The sequence below is a fragment of the Charadrius vociferus genome, unplaced genomic scaffold (assembly GCF_000708025.1).
Source record: "Charadrius vociferus isolate BGI_N301 unplaced genomic scaffold, ASM70802v2 scaffold738, whole genome shotgun sequence".
NCBI classification, from domain to species: domain Eukaryota; kingdom Metazoa; phylum Chordata; class Aves; order Charadriiformes; family Charadriidae; genus Charadrius; species Charadrius vociferus.
Window position 1 is genome coordinate 1,364,901 of NW_009649467.1, and position 17,623 is coordinate 1,382,523.

General features: G+C 38.2%; 1 protein-coding gene across 1 annotated transcript in view; it reads left to right on the forward strand.

Annotated features, from left to right (window-relative positions):
* Nucleotides 1-17,528: 17,528 nt before the first annotated feature.
* Nucleotides 17,529-17,623, forward strand: part of ANK3 (ankyrin 3, node of Ranvier (ankyrin G)) — a 209,713-nt gene continuing 209,618 nt past the window's right edge. Inside the window, exon 1 of the mRNA XM_009889813.1 lies at nt 17,529-17,620. Coding sequence (XP_009888115.1) covers nt 17,529-17,620 — 92 coding nt within the window. The remainder of the gene's footprint in view (nt 17,621-17,623) is intronic.

Below are 17,623 nucleotides of genomic sequence, written 5' to 3' on the forward strand. Positions count from 1 at the left end.
TTTTACACAACTTAAAGCAAATACTGTTTCCATGTGCCAAGGTACAGTTAAATTGTGGATCTTACTGCTGTACAGTTGTGAATGCAGAAAGTGTATGTGATTCCAAAAGCAATTTCTGTTTCCAGTCTTCCTTGCCTGCTTAATTTCTTTATAACTGCATCTGTCGCTTTGAATCCAACTGATGTCAATTCATGCAAATTTTGATAACCATAGGTCTTGAAAATGCTTGTCAGACAACTAAGCCAAAGCACTGCATCAACATTAGGCTTCCTTTCCACGGAACGGACTGGAGGTTGCCATCCCTTCTAGACAAATGGACAATAAAAGAGGAGTACCTGGCAGCAGATACACTCATCATCTTTTCTGGCTTACTGCTTCTTCAACCCTGGTTCTGCATGATCTTCCCCAGTAAAAACCAAACAAACAAACCAAAAAACCGCCAGCCTCAAACTCAAACTCTGTTTGCCTTTAATGTAGATTATACTTTTCCCAAAGGTAGGTTGAAATGGACCAAAGGTCATTTTCAGTGAAGCAAAATCCTGTTTAAAGTCCCTGACCATAGTCTTGCCTCTTGGCCGGGCCTTTCTAAAGGCCAGGGCACATTAGGTACAGACATGTTGATGGAATTTAAACTATTTGAACATGGCTCCTATTTCATTTCTTGGAAAAGAAATTTAGGCAAAAGTGCTAGCTAGCTATTTCTTGCTCTCCTTTGATTTAAAGGTCTAGATTTTGCACAAAGGGATAGCCCAAGCCTCAAAAATTGCCACTTATAAAATTATCTGTTGTGAGTGAGCGTATTTAGCCAAATCTTTTTTTCTCTGTGATGTTGATACTGGTGTTGCCCAAATTTCTAATAGTTCTCCAAGCTGTAATTCATTTTCTCACCAGATTTTTGCACAGGGTTATCAAAAACTGTTCAGAGAAGCATGGCTTTATAAGATTATTTTTTTTTCCTGGTAAATTATTATAAATGCTAAAAAATATGAAAGAAGCAAAAGTATTTTACCACTTTGGACGTGAAAATTCCAGAGAATTCTAGGTTTATGTTCCTGCATCAGATTGCTGGGGGAATAAGATGTGTCCTCAGCTAGCATTTTAGAAACAGCGATGTTCAATAATCTTACCAATATACTTGGGTGGCTACTCACCACTTCTGGGTCTATCAGTTTGATGTTTTCCTTAGCAGACTTCATAACACTTGATAACAAAGGTAAAGAGCATCTTTGATCTGTACTTGGACCTTAAAAAACCCCGACTACTTATTAAATATCCCACTCTGCAGTTTTAAAGATTCTTTAAGTATTCCTATAGCACATCTTTGCCAAACAGATTCTATTGTATATGTTTGTTTGTTTGGGGGGGGGTGTTGTCTTTTTTTTAAATACAAGTTGTAATTGTAACTTCTTAAAATGGTTTTGACACGTCAATACATCACAGAACAATGTAGAAGGCTATTCTTATTTTCTTCTTCTGGGTCAGAGAGAGATGTCTTGCTAGTTCTGACTGATAAAATCTTCCTTTGTTTGAATAAGTGCACTTTTTGCTGATGTACTTAAACACAGATGATCACTGTCTTTCCACAACTTCCATTTGGAGAGCAGTAGAATGTGGAAAAAGTGCCATTTTTATGTATGGGTTTTCTTCTTTTATCAGGTTCTTCATATGATCTCATAATATTGGCTGTATTGATAACTTGTTTTTTTCCTATAGAAGAGAGATTGCATTATTCTGAATCTCCATAGGTTTTAGCTTCAGAATCCCCTTTGTGCCTTTCCAGTTTTGGCATCATGTAAGTTATTTCTTGTACTTGGGGCTTGTAAAATGGAAAATAGAAGTCCCACTGAAAGAACAAAGATCAGTCCTGCAGATCAGGGCTGCAGTCTGACTCATTGTGGTCTTTTCTAGATGTTCTGAAGGTTACCCAAGCAAGAAATCTTCCTGTTTAAGTATTACTGGTCTAATTAATTAAATAAAATAATTCAGAGAGACCCTATTCCTCAAACTGTCCCTAATCTTGCTGTCATTATGCTTAGGTGGTGGTGCAGTATTGAAGTACAGAGAAAAACTTGTTCTTTCGAAATTTTCAACAAAATATCTACGGTCTTCCATGATGCCTCTGCTTTCAGTTTGTGTGTGTTTGGTTTAACTCTAGTTTCCCAAGGAAACAGAGGTTACACAATCATAAAAGACATTTTGAGAGTTATAGTGAATGTGGAAGAGGGCTGGTGATTTAGTGATGTGGGAAAGAAACTGGAGGTATGGTGAAGGGTGGGCAACTGGCAACCAGGGAAGGACTGGAAGGGGCTGGCAGGGGAGCTGTCCAGTAGCCTAAAAGAAAGGGTGGGGACCTAAAGTTGTTGAGCTAGGAGTAATCTGGAGACAAATGATCCAAAAGTGATATGGAAAATCAGACCTAATCAGCTCTGCTTTTTCAGGGAGCAACTTCAAATTTGAAAAATGATGTGGGATTTGGGACAGTGTACCTGTAATAAACATGCAATGAATTAACATCTGCATTCAACTGAATATGTAATTCATATAGTAATGACTTAAATTTCTTTAAGGATAAAAGTGTGTCCTTCGAAGTGGCTTCTATTTACTTTGCACGTACTGGCAGGCCTGCCCCTACTCCAGACAGCACTGCAACAAACTACCAGAGAGCTTTTCTTTTTTCTGTAGGCAGCCAGCAGTAGCCAGCCTTTGTCAGGGAGGTCAGGCTGACCCAGAGCTGGCTCCAGCAGCCTTCCAGGAACTGGCACATGCTGACACCGTGGCAGCTATTCTCTTCTGCAATAAGACTGTGACTTCTGAGACTTCACATGCTGTAAAAACTGGAGAAAAAAAAAAAAAAGACACACTCTTGTAAAGTTTTGGAGGGTGACACTGCGTATCCAGTGCTTAAAGCAGGTGGGAATGAAACTGGAGGAGGCTGTAGGGTAGAAATTCAGCCACAGCCTTCCCTGACACCGGTTCGTACTGATGAAAAATCTTGTCCAGTGCATTTAAGTTGTTGCAAATTAAAGTGCTTCTCTCTCCCTTGGTCTACGCTTGTGTGTGAACTCATTCACTATGCTACTAAATACACAAATATTTTAGTCAAAAAAAGAGAGTTGCTTCAGTTCTGTGGGTATGCCGTTTGTAATACATTTATCATGGAGACAGTAGTTTCCGCCCCATTTTAGAAGAGACAAAGACAGACCACGTGTCAGTATGTAGTGTGAATACACTGCAGCATGGGTGCTATTCCTGCCTCTCCATCAGGAACAGAAAACTGTCATCTGTCTGTCTTTTTTTGTACGTTAGATTTTGCCTTGGATGTTGTTGATGGAACACTGGTGAATGCTCGTTTCCTTTTGCCTAGGTTTACATGCTTAACAAGACCTGTGGCTGTTGTTAATTTTCGCTGCTTTGTTAAACTAGAGAAAACAATATAATGGCACTTAAAAATAGATGGCTCTAGGCCAGCCCTCCAGTAAGATAGGAGGGAGAGGGAAGTGGTGGCAACACGTACGTTCTATGCCCTGGTCCCAATGTAGAATACACTGTAACTTGCTGCTTTTGTGAAGCAGAAAGTAGGTGGAAAAGACATGAGCTACAGGAAATAAAATTGCATCTCAATTTTATTTTATTTGAGGTGTGCACTGCTAGTTTTTATTACTGCTGATAACTTTGCTATTTGTTTTGAGTCAATTGTGTATTGGGAAGCATCTGCGTAACAACAGGAATTCCAGTCTATGCTTTTCTGTCTACAAAGAAAATCTGGAGCTTCTTTGTGGTATAAAAGCACCCCTGCCTGCATTAACAGCTGAGAGTTGAAGCTGCAGAGGTAGGATTTTCTTCAAACGCAAAGACTGAGTATGCCTTGCTGTGGGTGTAAGAGTACCAGCAGCATTTTGGATCTTTGAGTGCAATGGTGAGATCATGGTTATCATACAGGCTATTATCATGATGAGACAATTATTCAGCCTACGCAGTGGAAGCCTGTGTGAACTAGCTGATTCTGATTAGTGCTTTTTTTTTTTTCATTGAATAGTGTGTAAATTGTATGCTTGCTGTTCACAAATACACAGTTCTTGTGATGCAGTCCAAAACTTGTTTTTCATTATCGCTATATCCATAGCCTCTGCCAAACTACACAACTACTCAGGCTGCATTTGTACTGGATTGTGGCCTCTATAACTTGCGTGTTGGTTAGCCTATCTTCATGCAGCCTGTGAATACCCTTCAGAATATATAGTGTAACTCCAGAAAGCAGCTCTAAGGCTACAAATTAAACTTTTTTTTCCCTGCTTTTATAAAGTTATGTAATATATATTTAGAAGAGAGACATTATTAACTACTCTGGTATCTCTGAACAGCTGTAATTTTTTTTTAGTGCTTTTACAATTTAACACCAAAAAATGCTGCAGTCTCTGTAAAGAGTCCATATAAAATTGCAATTTTCTGTGTGTGGTAGAACAGAACATCTTGTTGTGCAAGGAAAAAAATGGTGCCTAGGACTTCTACTCACAGAAGTAATCAAAATGTGATGATAAGATAAGAGATGGAAAAAGCCTATTAGATCATCTTAGCCATTATCCTGACAATGCAGAATTGTTCTTTACGATTCTTTTCTGTATTTTCTAGCTCAGTTTTAAATGGACAAGTAATAGGCTCGCACTAGTTTCTTTAGAGTAGAATTCCGCAATGTGCCTGTAATTTAGAGCAGACTACTCAGCATATTGTATATTTCCACATAGTTTGTGTTTAATTCCTTCTTCACTTTTAAACCCATGAACTAATTGTAGATTTTATTTTTTATTCTATTTTAAATACACTAAGAAATACATTTTTAAGATTTTCAGACTCACCAGAATAATTTAACACGTCACTATTCTCTTTTGATTTGGATCTTCATTTGGAGCTCTAGTATCTGCTGGATATACTTCTGAAAAGTTGAAGCATGCTAATGGTCATAGATTTTTATATTAGGAACTGCAAATATATTTCTAACTGTCCAACCTTATTAAAGCCTACAACACGGAAATCAATAAAATAGTTTTGTGCTGTCACAGTAAGGTTGAATTAAGAACAGACTTTTGGAAGCTGGGATGTCTGTGGTCCTCTTGATATGGTGGTCATAGGATGATTACGAGTGTCACCAACATAAATATTGCCAAATGGATCCAAATAAGTATTTTAGAAGTGGAAAGCTGTAAAGTTTCTATTCTGGACATAGAATTTTATGTTGCAAAGATTTTGTCTGTAAATGGCCAGATAACTAGCTTTGTAAATATCTAGTATGTAATTCCTTCAGGTTTCTAGTCTGGCAAGTGCGCAGGGAGACAGGAGTTTTCAGTTTGTTCAAATGATTATATGTTTGATAATGTAGTTGGTATTTTTATGTTTTAGACAATTACCTATCTGTTGGTCTTCTAATGCTCACTTATGTATGAAGTTGCATTAGGTGGATGTCATGGTTTAGCCCCAGCCAGCAACTAGGACCATGCAGCCACTTGCTCACTCCCCCTGGTTGGGATGGGAAAGAGAATCAGAAAAGTGAGAAAATTCGTGGATTGAGATAAAGACAGTTTAATAGGTAGAGCAAAAGCCACACACACAAGCAAAGCAAAACAAGGAATTCATTCACCACTTCTCATCGGTAGGCAGGTGTTCCACCACCTCCAGAAAAGCAGGGCTCCATTGCACGTGATGGTTACCTGGGAAGAAAAAATGCCATCACTCTGAACGTTCCCCCCCTTTCCTTCTTCTTCCCTTAGCTCTATATACTGAGCATGATGTCATATAGTATGGAATAGCCCTTTTGTCAGTTGGGGTCAGCTCTCCCAGCTGTGTCCCCTCCCAACTTCTTGTGCGTTCCCAGCCTACTTGCTGGTGGGGCCATCTGAGGAGCAGAAAGGGCCTTGACTGCTTAGCACCAATGAAAAACACTGGTATGCTATCAACACTATTTCCCATCCCAAATCCAAAATACAGCACCATACCAGCCACCAGTAAGTAAATCAACTCTAAACCAGGTCAATAGATCACATATTTACCTAGGACACAGGAATGTCTTGATTCAGAGTGCTATTTAAGGGCTTAACTGACCCACAACACACAGACTTAGGGCTGCTTTTGTGATTTGTTTGGTTGTTTGGGGTTTTTTTCTGTAAGTATAGGTTGTATTATCGATTTCCCAACTCTGGACATATTACATGAACCATTTTGATAGTGTTCAGCACTTGCCTTCTGCAAAGAAGCTATGCACACATGGGTCCTTGCTTTTGTAGTGTCCTGCTGACTGTCATGAGCCTCTGTAGTAGTTTGAATCCTATATGTCTTTCCTGAAGGTCGATGATGAAATTGCTGAGTTTCTCTTGCATTCTGTTGTGGAGCTTTATTATTCTTATTGTTAAAAAATTTCATAGTATCTTGCCCAAATCTGTGTTGCTGCAATTTAAACTTTTTACTCCTGTTATTATCCGTAGTAATAGTGGAGAACTGACTATTTCCTTCTGCCTTTTGTCAGGCTTTGATGGACTTGAGGACTGTTGCCATGTTCCATTAGACATCTTTTCTTTAGGCTAAAAGAGGTTGTGTTTTACAGCCTTCTGATTGGTCTTGTTATTTTCCAAATATTCATATCTTTCTGGAAGCAGAATAGCAGAAGTCTGTGACAGTATACCTGCAGCTTTGAAAATGCTAAATAGAAGAGAAAGATTGGTTTATTGTGCAGGCTGTACTGCTACACTCTACTGTGCTGTTTGTCTTTTGTCTCATATTGAACTTGAAATGTTTTATACCCTCCAAGCCCTGCTGAAGAACAGTCTTAACTACGTGGTCCCTAGCCTGTGCAAGTGTGGGGTTTTTTCCTCCTTATAATTCTCACTGAAATTCATCTGTTTTATTTTGGTTGTTTTTGTTTCCCCAAAACATTCCTCTGGTCTTACTTAGCATTTTGATCTAAAATTTCTCTCTTTAACACGTGTTACACTTATTGTAGTTTCCTGTTGTCTCCACTGGTAACAAACTTTCCTTTCTATTGCCAATGTCATTAATGAGAACACTGGAGAGAAGCAAAGCCAGGACAGTGTCTTGCAGAACATCCATCCATTTTGACAACGAATGTTAATATCTCTTTTCTGAGTTGAGTTACCAGATCCCTCTTGGATTAACCTAACAATCTTTTCATCAACATATGTCCCTTACCTTGCTCATGAGAATGTCAGGTGCAAGTACTGCTTTTTTCCTGTCTTCAACAACTGTCACACTTCCATGAAACAAAATTTAATTCTATACAGTTTCCTCTTGACAAATCCAGATTGATTGCAGTTCATCCCATTACCTTCTGGGTGGGTGATGATGAATTCTTTGATACAGGAGTTTTCTAGGACTGCAGGTTAACTGGACCAGTGTATAATTTTGTTATTTCCTGTTCTTTCAAGTTTTCTTTCCCCACCCTGTTCTTTCAAGTTTAGTATCAAGTTTGCCCTTCAACAGTCTTTTGGTGTCCTGCCTTATTTTCCAGGAGGTCTCAAAAAAACCCACCAAACCCCAAAACCTATAGTGGCTGGAATTTTATCTTAAGGCTATGTAATTCAAATGTCCTACGATGAACTGCATGGAGTTCACCTTGTTATGTACCTGTTTTAGTATCTTTTAAGCTGTTCCACTTCTGTTCTAGGGTGACAGTTCTTGTATATTTTCCTATTTTATACACTGTGCAGTATTGATTATTTAAAATTTAGGTTCATCAAATGTTTTAGGTAGAATTTATGCTGTCTTTAGAAGAGGAACAATGCATTTATCTCTAAATAAGAACTTCCATGAAACCTTCCTCCTTCCCAGCCCCTCCACAAACTGCTTTAAAATAGAACAAAACACAAGAACAAAAAATATATAAAAAAAATTAAAAGCACCTTTAGTTCTTATGCACATTTGCATCCAATCATATGGGTTTGCCTGTTTAGGGGAGGGGGGAGAAAAAAAGGGAGGGGAGGGGGCAGGCAAATGAGTAAGATTGCAGTGCTGACTGGTATTTGTCTTTGCTAAGTGTGTGTGTGAATATGCATGTCCAAAGCTATTTATTACTAACCATAGATATAGAGAAGCATTCAGCATTGTTTTGTGAAGAAGAGTGATTTCAGAGTTAAAGCAATAAATTCTTCACATCCCCAGCTGACAACTTTTTCCTAGAAATTTAGTGCCTGAAATAGGACACAGTGTTCCAGCTGAGACCCAAGCAAAGCGGTGCGGGAGAGAGATTTCTTTCCTGTGTCTTCGAGGCTGTTACTTCTGTTTTTACATACCCAGTATGATATTTCCCTTCTGTTAACTTACGTTCGGTTTGCCATACAATACAATCAAAACAACTCCCCCTCCAACCTCATAATCTCCAGCTCGCAGTTACCCCTCTCTAAAGCAGGAGTAATCCATTCCTCCTCACCCCCTGTATGCTCTGTATTTAACTTACAAACAGATCAGGGCAGGAATTGCTTCTTACCATGTTGTTCTGACTAGGACATTAATGTTACCTGGGTTTTCAGGCACCACATCAATGCACCTATTCTGTGATAATTATTATAATTATAGAGGTAACTGGATTTTTTTTTTTTCCATATGCTAGCTTGCTCTTGCCAGGCCGAGAAAGAACTTGGCATCCTGTGGACATTAATACCTTTATGTGAAATTTATGCATAAACAACATTACTGAATTTTTGTAGTGGCAGGGGTTTTTTTTTTTTTTTTTTTTTGGCTTGCTACCAGTCTCTGGTAGTTATCTTTCTTGCTCCAAGCATTTGTTCCAGCAGGATTTTAGCACTGAAATTCTAATAGCTGGACTTCTTCCCCCCCCAAATTAAAATTTAAATCTGTTTCTACAACGACCCTGAATTATCTTTGATATTGGTTGATATTTTCAGAAAACTGAGAATTTTTCACATGCCATTGTTTTAAGTATGAACTTGTGACTGGTGTATGAATTTACTTATGGGAAAATGAGAAAAATGTCACTTGAAAAATATGCATTTGATAACCTTCTTCCTCTTGTTATCGGTAATAATTCTGGGTTTTACACTTTTTTCCTATAAAAGTCAAGTTACTGCTGTATCGAGCACGCAGAACATTTGCAATGCTGAAATCTTACTTGGGCAGCATTTTGAGATTTTAATGATTCCCTGACTTAATTATGGAGATAATCCTTTGGGAATGAGACAAAGATGGTCATTTGAACATAGGAAAAGGAATAATGAATAATTAAGGAGTCTAATTAAATGAGTTTCTTATGCTGGATTGGATTGGGGATTTTTTTTTTGCTTTTGTATTTTCATTTTAAAAGAAAGTTTCCTTTTAAACTTAATAAATTGCGTGTATGTTGGAAGTAACTAGGGCCTTTACTGAAAACTCTGCACTTATTTTTGCCAAAATTGGAAGTCTGCAATTAAAGGCAGAGTTAGTAAATATGTCCTCTGCACCTCCAGCATGCAAGTGTGGCACTGAACAGGGAAGGAACTGAAACTGCAGCTCTCATTGACTCACATGTACCCGTATTATGTCTCTTAGGAATATTGCATGTTAGTAGTAGATTTTTTGCGTATGAAAGTAGTTCAGAGAAATTAAAAATGAAAAATACCTACCATACAAAACAAGGAACCATTTTTTCTTCCTTTCTTGTACTTTCTACACTTTTGCACCACAGAAATTCAGCAAAAAATTAAACAGCTGAAAGTCTCAGGGCAACTGGGTAATGCCAAAACTAACTTGAAAGAAAGCCTTTTTTGTGACCTTTTCAGAGGGGTCCTTTGTTACACTTATTCAGCAATTTTTTATTTCAAGATAAAACAACACATAAGCTGCTCTTGATGTGCAGAGCTTTGCAACAGGACAATATACAGGCACTGGGTCACTTAGTGCAACTCCGTACTGTCGAAGGTGGTGGAAGGAAATAACCCATTTCATAAGGCCATCAAGCACTGCCTTTGCCCAAAGTTATACATATTTTTTCCTTTTGCGGCTATGTCATGGTAGGGAAGGTAAAATAATATTTTCACGATCACAATATCTTCCTAATGCAAAGGGGCTTACTAGTCTTGGATACACAGTGTGTAATGATTTATATGGAGGTTCATTTATTCAAAATTTCTTTTAGGCTACAGTATATATTTTTGACTGAAAGCTTACACTAATCAAAGAGCACTGGAAAATTATCTGTTAATTACAGGCAAAGATGTTGCATCTATGTATGACTGTTGGCCCTATCCCACTCTTTTGTTTGTCAGCTTCATTTGCTTAAGCAGCTTCACTTATTCACACCTTTACAGGTATTGCAGTTCTGCAGCAGTATGGCTTTTTACATAGCTTTTATTATTATGGGACTGCTACTGCTCCAAAAAAGGGATAGCAGGCGGGGACTTGATGCTGAGTAACTTGAAGACATTTCCTGTTGCTGTTTTGGGTTCTTTTTAAACCATTCTGAGATGGAGCATTTTCCATCTGAGATGAGCAGGGAATAACCCCTGTTGTTTGGGGACTTTATGACCTGGCAGAGGTGCTTCTAAAAGCCACACAAGGACCTCCTTGGTACCTGCTTCTGTTATGTTGAAGGAAACTCCTCCATGGGTCAATGTTCCCTGGATGCATTAGCGAACTGGCTATAGCTTTCATGTGTTGGAACAGAAGTTGACAGATGCAGCACTGATTAATTGTCTGCTCAGGGTGAAGTTTGTAGCTGAGCATCTGAAGTTTGAAAATCCTGATGAATGGTTTTTTGCATTTCGTCTTGAAGCTCACCAGGAAGGCATAGATCCTCCCATCATATCACAGACAGTGCTCAAGTTATGCACGTGGGAGTGCAAAACTGATACAAAGCCTACATTTGCACTTAGTTCTGTATGCCAGGGTAACTTTTCCTGCCTGTGTTGGTGTAATTTGCAAAGACATCTAACAATTCCGAAACCAAAACTCTGATGCCATGTGGCAGCATCCCACTGACATCCTGGTCCCACTGTTTTACTGGGGCTTGCAGTAGGAAAACTAGGGGAGAACAGTGGACTAGGCAGAGAGTAACTATGAAACTAGGAATCTGGGGAGTGTTAATATACTGAATTTATGGGTTTAGAACATTATTGAGTAGCTCCAAACAAGGGTTGAAAAATATGTCACTAATTGTGATCTAGTGTCAGTCCCGGATATAACTTTGACCTGTTAACATGTTTGAAACCAATTTACTGCCATTTCATAGAGTGATCTTTGTCAGCATCCCTAAGACACTGATACTGTATTTGTGAATTTCAGCCCTGGTTGAATTGCAGGGACAAACATAGAAAAACCTTTTCTAAAAGCACGTGTTTGCATCATTTCAGTGGTTCCCAGTAACTATAGGTTTTTAACAATATTCTTGGTGGAGGAAGAATAGGATGAAAATTTTTTGTTTGCTCAGCAACAATTTAGGGATTACATATCTTACTCTTACGGTGTTCCTTGCATCAGATACATTTCCTGGGCTCCTCAGCAATTCCATCCACAAACCCACTCAAAATCTATCTTCCAATTCGTATGCCTCTATAAATAAGATACACCAGTATCTTTTTTTTTTTTCCAGTTTGTTATGAGTCAGAGATGAAAATCTTTACACCATCTTCGCAGAACAGTTAATACTAATTTGTCACTTTTAGCTGCTTTTCTCTGTATAGGCCTCAAACAAAATTGTCCTGTTTTGAAAGTCAGGGATGATAATCTCCGGGTCCTGGGTACTCTGCAGTCTTCTATAGTCACACTTTCTCCTCTGCTGGTGTATAAGCATGTTGTTTCTCTCTCCCAGTTTGTAGTATGCAGGCAGATTTACAATACCTGCGTGGTGGCCTGGGACAGTTGAAGATTTATTGTCCCATTTTCTCTGCCCCTTAGGCCATGGGTTGAGTGAGCCTTGAGTCAGCTTTTGAACTGTCCCGATTTAGAATGTAAGCCTTAAAGGCAAACCAAAATCAGTAGTTGTTTTCTTTAAAAGTCACGTCTCAAACTGGAAGTTAGTGTTGAATTCACAGATGTGTCAGCCATCCCTGTATTGGGAGTCTGCTGGACTGCAGGAGGTATAACTTTATCTCTTCAGCCAAACTGTGTCATCCCTGCATAGAGGAATATTAATTTTTCACTCAATTCTGGGAGCTTGAATGTGGCTGCTGCTTTGATCTTGTTTGAGCTCAGAAGGCAGGTGATGTGGCTGGAGAGTGCTTAGTGAAAAGCATATTGCATGACTGTTTTCTGTGTGGGTTTTTTGGGGGGTTTTGAGGTTTTTTTGGAGTAGTTTGATTTTTTTTTTTGTTGGTGTATTGGTGTTGGGTTTTTTTGCCGTTTACAATTTTTACCATTTCTACTTAAATTTTCAGTGAGGGCAGCAGGGTCATTTAAGAAGTAGTAAGCCTCTTGGTAGGACAGTACAAATACCCTCAGCTTCAAATATCTGGCTGTTATCACCGCATCCCTGAATTTGTGTCGTTTTCAAAGCTTTTTTTAAGCTGTTGTGCCCTAAAAAAGTCAAATAAGAAATAAAACATGATTCAATAAAATTCCAAATTTTATACTGTAAGTTCAAAGCAGTTAAGGAATAAGCACTATAAAAGTGGTCTATAAAATACAATTTAGAAATTTCCCTTCTCTCCGTGTAGTTCATGCATCCCTTTCAGAACGTCATGTTTCCTCGGTTTCTCTGGGATTGTTATTGGGATTGAAAGCAGAATTCTGGTAGAAGACTCAGGTGGTGGGGGAAACTCAATGCAACAAAACAGAAGGGCAAATCAAGCCTTATTTTTTCTTCTTTTCCATTCATTTGCTACTTAGTGACCTCGATTTTCTTTGAGGATGGGTCCATCCTTCCCTGACATCACTTGTGTGAAAGGGAGATAAACTAGATGTTAAATAAACTTTAAATCTTGGTTGGTTTGTTTTTTTCTTTTTTTTCTTTTTTCTTTTTTTTTTTTTTGAGACACAAGGCCTGCTAGTCTAATGTGTGAGCAGACAAATCTTATGAAACTCCACTAAAGGGTTCTTTTATGAGTTAACTAAGCTTCACACAGCATTATTTTTTATAAACCAGATCTCTTATTTCTTCTGCTTAGTCTTCTCCTAAAGTGTTATTCTCATGAATTGGTAAATTGATATTGCCTTTATTTCTAGTACATCTTGTTCTTCTTTCTTCTCTTTCTCTTCTCACTTCCACTGCTTTTCTTGACAAAATAGTCCAGAGCAGGGCTATAGCGGCAGGAAGATAAACTCCCCTTCTGCCTTTTATCATTTGTTCTCTATCTGATAACTTAGAAATTAAGAATTTAATAAGAGTAGCTTAACAAGTGTTTGGTTTGTTTTTCTTCATGTGTTTTCCTTTCCTATGCTCTCTGTTCTTTCTGTTCTACCTATAAGGCTTATTTTCATCTTTGGGAAAATGTAAACATACTTTGTTTACCAGTAAGAGTTGTCATAGTGACCTTCTAGCACTGTGTGTGATTGTAAGCCTTTTTTGATCCATAGTGATTTAAACAGTGTAAATATTGAGTGTTTCTATGGTGTACTCTTTTCCCTAAAAGAGCTTAGATTTTCATAGATCTATTTTTTTGCATATTCTTGGAAACTGGTATTTTAATGATTGTCTGATCTTTTTGTGCTGCATAATTATTTAAAATAAATGTAAAAGTGACGGTACTGTCTTTGCTCCATAAGCTACTAATTGATAAATTAACTCCAATAGTTACATCACAACACTTTTTCACCCCCTATAACTTCTTGTGTTTTTTCAAGATCTGTTTCAATGTTGCGTGCTGATGCTCTTTTGCAGTGTCTCATGAGTCTTATTTTAACAGTGGCACTAGCAGGTTAAACTAAATGACACACTTCACTTTCAAGTTGATAAAATCACTTCCCTGCCATAATTACAGCTTTGTGAGAAGATGAAGCTAAGTAGACGTTATCCTTGTGCTTACAGAAAGTGTAAATTTCCCATTGTTCAAGTGAGATACAGTTTATCATTCTCTGTAACTTTATCAGGACCCTATGGATTGTGCTGAAACACTCATTGGCATTTCATTAACTTTGTAATTAAGGGTGAAATCAAATAGCTTAATTATTTTACTGAAGTCTGAAAAGAAGCACTTAATGAAGTTTTCCAGTACCTAATTCCCCTGAAGTGAGTAATGACATATCTGGCATGAAAACCTTCAAACTTTGTCCAACATTTGTCTGGCAGTGCCCTATCACCTTCCAGTGAATGATGCCAGTTCACTATTTCCCCAAAAGCAGAAGTTGTGCGTATACAGTCTTTTTTCCACAGGGGTCTGAATCTTTTACTCACACCTTTTTTGTAACCTCTTATCTGTTTGAGGTTACAAAAACAAAACTGCAAACTACACAAAATCTCCCTCGCATTGCTCCAACTACAAAGGATATTTTTTGATGGTTGCTTTATTAGCTAAGACATAATTTCTCACAATCCTAGCTTGAAAAGGCATTTTTGCCTCCTGAAATCTAATTCAGGAGGAGTTTGGACTCTGCAGTTCAAGCAAGGATTGTAATACGCATAATAAAAACATGTACGTGTTTGGTCCAGTTGGTTAGTTACCTGAAAAGATACTTGGGATGAAGCAGGCTTGACAGATAAAATCCTTGCACTTATGCATATCTCAAGGGATTGGGTGAGCTCACTTATTACCCTCATTCGTTAGAATTCTTCTCATAATAACTTGGGCTGCTTTCTACCTGTGTAGAGTAGTGCCTGTGCATATGGTGGCATTAGGGCTTTCAACCTGCACAAGGGCATATTATTCTCTGTGCCAACATTTTTAAAAGTATGCTTCAAGTATTTTAAGCATATAACACTTTATAATGCATTATTTGTATGAGGTTTAGGCATAAATTACAGGCTAGTATGGTTAAAAGGTTTATGGAACATCACAGGATTAGCTAGCAAGCAGTGAATGACAGCAGCATTCACTTCATTTGTGGCTCAAATAAGAAGTTGGTTTCCTAAGGCAAAGGCTCATGAGTCTTCCAAATCCAGCTGGAAATGTGCTGGGAATAAAAGGGATTCAACTCCTACTGAATTTTGTTGAATCCATTTTCAGTTCTGGTTCTGCTGTATTTTCTAAGCACTACTAATAACTGTGTTCTGTCATCCAGGAGAACTAATGTCAACTTTATTTTACAGGGAAAGAACTGAGCTTCAGAGAAAAGAACTGCCAAGGTCATGCAGGCAGTTTGTGAGCTAGAAAGTGAAGCCTTGAGTGCTTTTTTCTTTGCCTCCCCCCCCCCCCCTTTTTTTTTTTTTTTTTTTCTTTTTTTTTTTTTTTTTTTTTTTTTTTGAAACTTGGTATTTCCTCCACCAGCCTCCTTGAGATACCTTCTCCAGCCCCCTTAAATCAGCAACTTTGCCCAGTTCCCCTCTCCAGTAGGGCTCCTGTGGTACAATAGAGTCTTCTCACAGGTGCCCTGTGCTTCAGTGAAGAGCTGGGCCAAAATCCAGATACCTGCCTGAATGTGGCCTTTGACTGCTTGCAGTTACTCTCCTTGCCTTACAGTTGAAACCATGCTCTGGGCATCCTTCGGGTATACTCTTTGCGTCTTTAAAAATAGAAATATGCTTATTCGAGCTTCTATAGCACATGGAGAAGTGGGAATTTACTACTTCTGGTTCAAAACCAGCCATTGCCGAAGTGCAACATTCCTCTTTCCACAATTTTCCAAAGGCACCATTATATAAGTCTTCAGAAGTCTTTCAGGTGTGTGTGTGTGGGGGGGGGGAGGGAGGAGGAAGAGGTACATGGTAGTATGTAGGTACAGGGAGTTTTGGATACAGACAAAACCCTGTGATTTTACTGCATCAGGAAGAAAGGTCCCTGAGGTCACATAACTGTGATCTCCATCCTCGATCATTTCTTAAAAGTCATTCCAAAATAAACAACTTTTTAAACCTGGTTTGTTAGCCTGTGAACAGTAGACAAACAGTGCAGCCTTTTGGATAACATACAGTGTGTTCAAAATAGTTTCTTTTGGAGATTTAAAAGGTATTTTACTTTTACCCATGTTACGGAGGCATGTCACTTACTGGACCTCAACAACCTGGACTGAAAAATTCTTGCAAGTTCAGGGGAAGAATACTTACAACCTCATGAGACCTCTCTGGATTTTGTGCTACACTCTGAAGATTCAATATGATTCGGCTAATTGCACTTCAAATTTAAATTTACTCTTTTTTTTTTTTTTAATTACAGCACTATCTGTTTTTTTTCTTCTGGAAAGAAATGCTAGTATCATGTAAAATACACTGGTTTCACTTGTGGAGACTTTTGGTTCTTATCTGAAGGAAATCAGACTGCCTTAAAATGCTTATCTTCATCACTGCGAAGTACACTACTAGGAATACTGGGAAAGGTTAAAAACAGCAATCTCAAGGCAAGCTGCTGATTGTTCATATTTGTGTAGAAAAAATATGGTTCCTTATTTACTAGATGCTTGCTCTGTGCTCCTCCTAGTAAAAGATCCTCCTGCAGGCCTTAATACTGCTGCTATTTTACCTCCCATAATGAATATTCAAAAGCTGCAGTCATTGAGGACTCAGGTGGCAAAAATAGTAAGATGATTGAAGTAAGCCTTGACATAAAAAGCCTAAAAGTACATTTCCAACTACATGGAAATAATGCCGATTTCCCTTTCTGACCACGTAAAAGAACAGTGCCAGGAAATCTCCCATGAATTAAATGCCTGTTTCACACACTAGTGTGAACGCATCTTTCTTTCTGTATGATATGTTGTAATAAGTATGTTTAAAAAAAAAAAGGGAAAAAGACAACAGGGCTTTCTGTAATCCTCTCACAAAATGTATTGGAATTGAAAAATGGGTATAAAGGACACACTGTTAAGATATAGCAATGCATGCATTGTTTTCTACATAATGCAGTCGGGGTCTCCATGGTAAAAAGAAATTTTTATTTTATTTTTTGTCAACATCAGCAGTTAACCTAAAGTAGGAGCTGCTCCATTTCATTATAGGTTAAATGGCTTACCATACAAAAATAGCTGAGAAATGTACATCATTAACACTGCATTTTTTAGTAGGTTTTAAAAACATGCTTTTAGATTAGTGAAGAAAATACAATACAGTGCATGTTATTGTTCTGGAATATTTTTTAATAGAAAGCGCTCCTTTTCAGCATTCCCCCTTCAGTGCAGTCACTTAGACACTTCCAGCTGGTGGCAGGGGATACAGCCATAATACAGCTTTCTCTGTCCCAGCTGTCTTTTTCATTACGTTAAATGCATTACGATGGCTGCACTGTATTATAAAGGTTCAGGTGCAGAAAGGTATAGGAAGAAATCTGCAACTACGTATTTTTGTAGTGATTGCAAGCTTCTGTGAGATCTCTGAATCCTGTATGTGTTCCTGGCTCTAGTCACAGATTTCCTTCCAATCACTGGAACATTTGCTGTAAGGGCTGGCTAAAGGTGCCCGAGGAAATCACCTTTTACAAGGGAGCGTTGTTGTAAAGGATTTTTAATGCATTATGGCTCACGCAGCATCACAGTTAAAGAAGAACAGGGATTTAGAAATTAATGCTGAAGAGGAAACTGAGAAAAAAAGAAAACACAGGAAAAGATA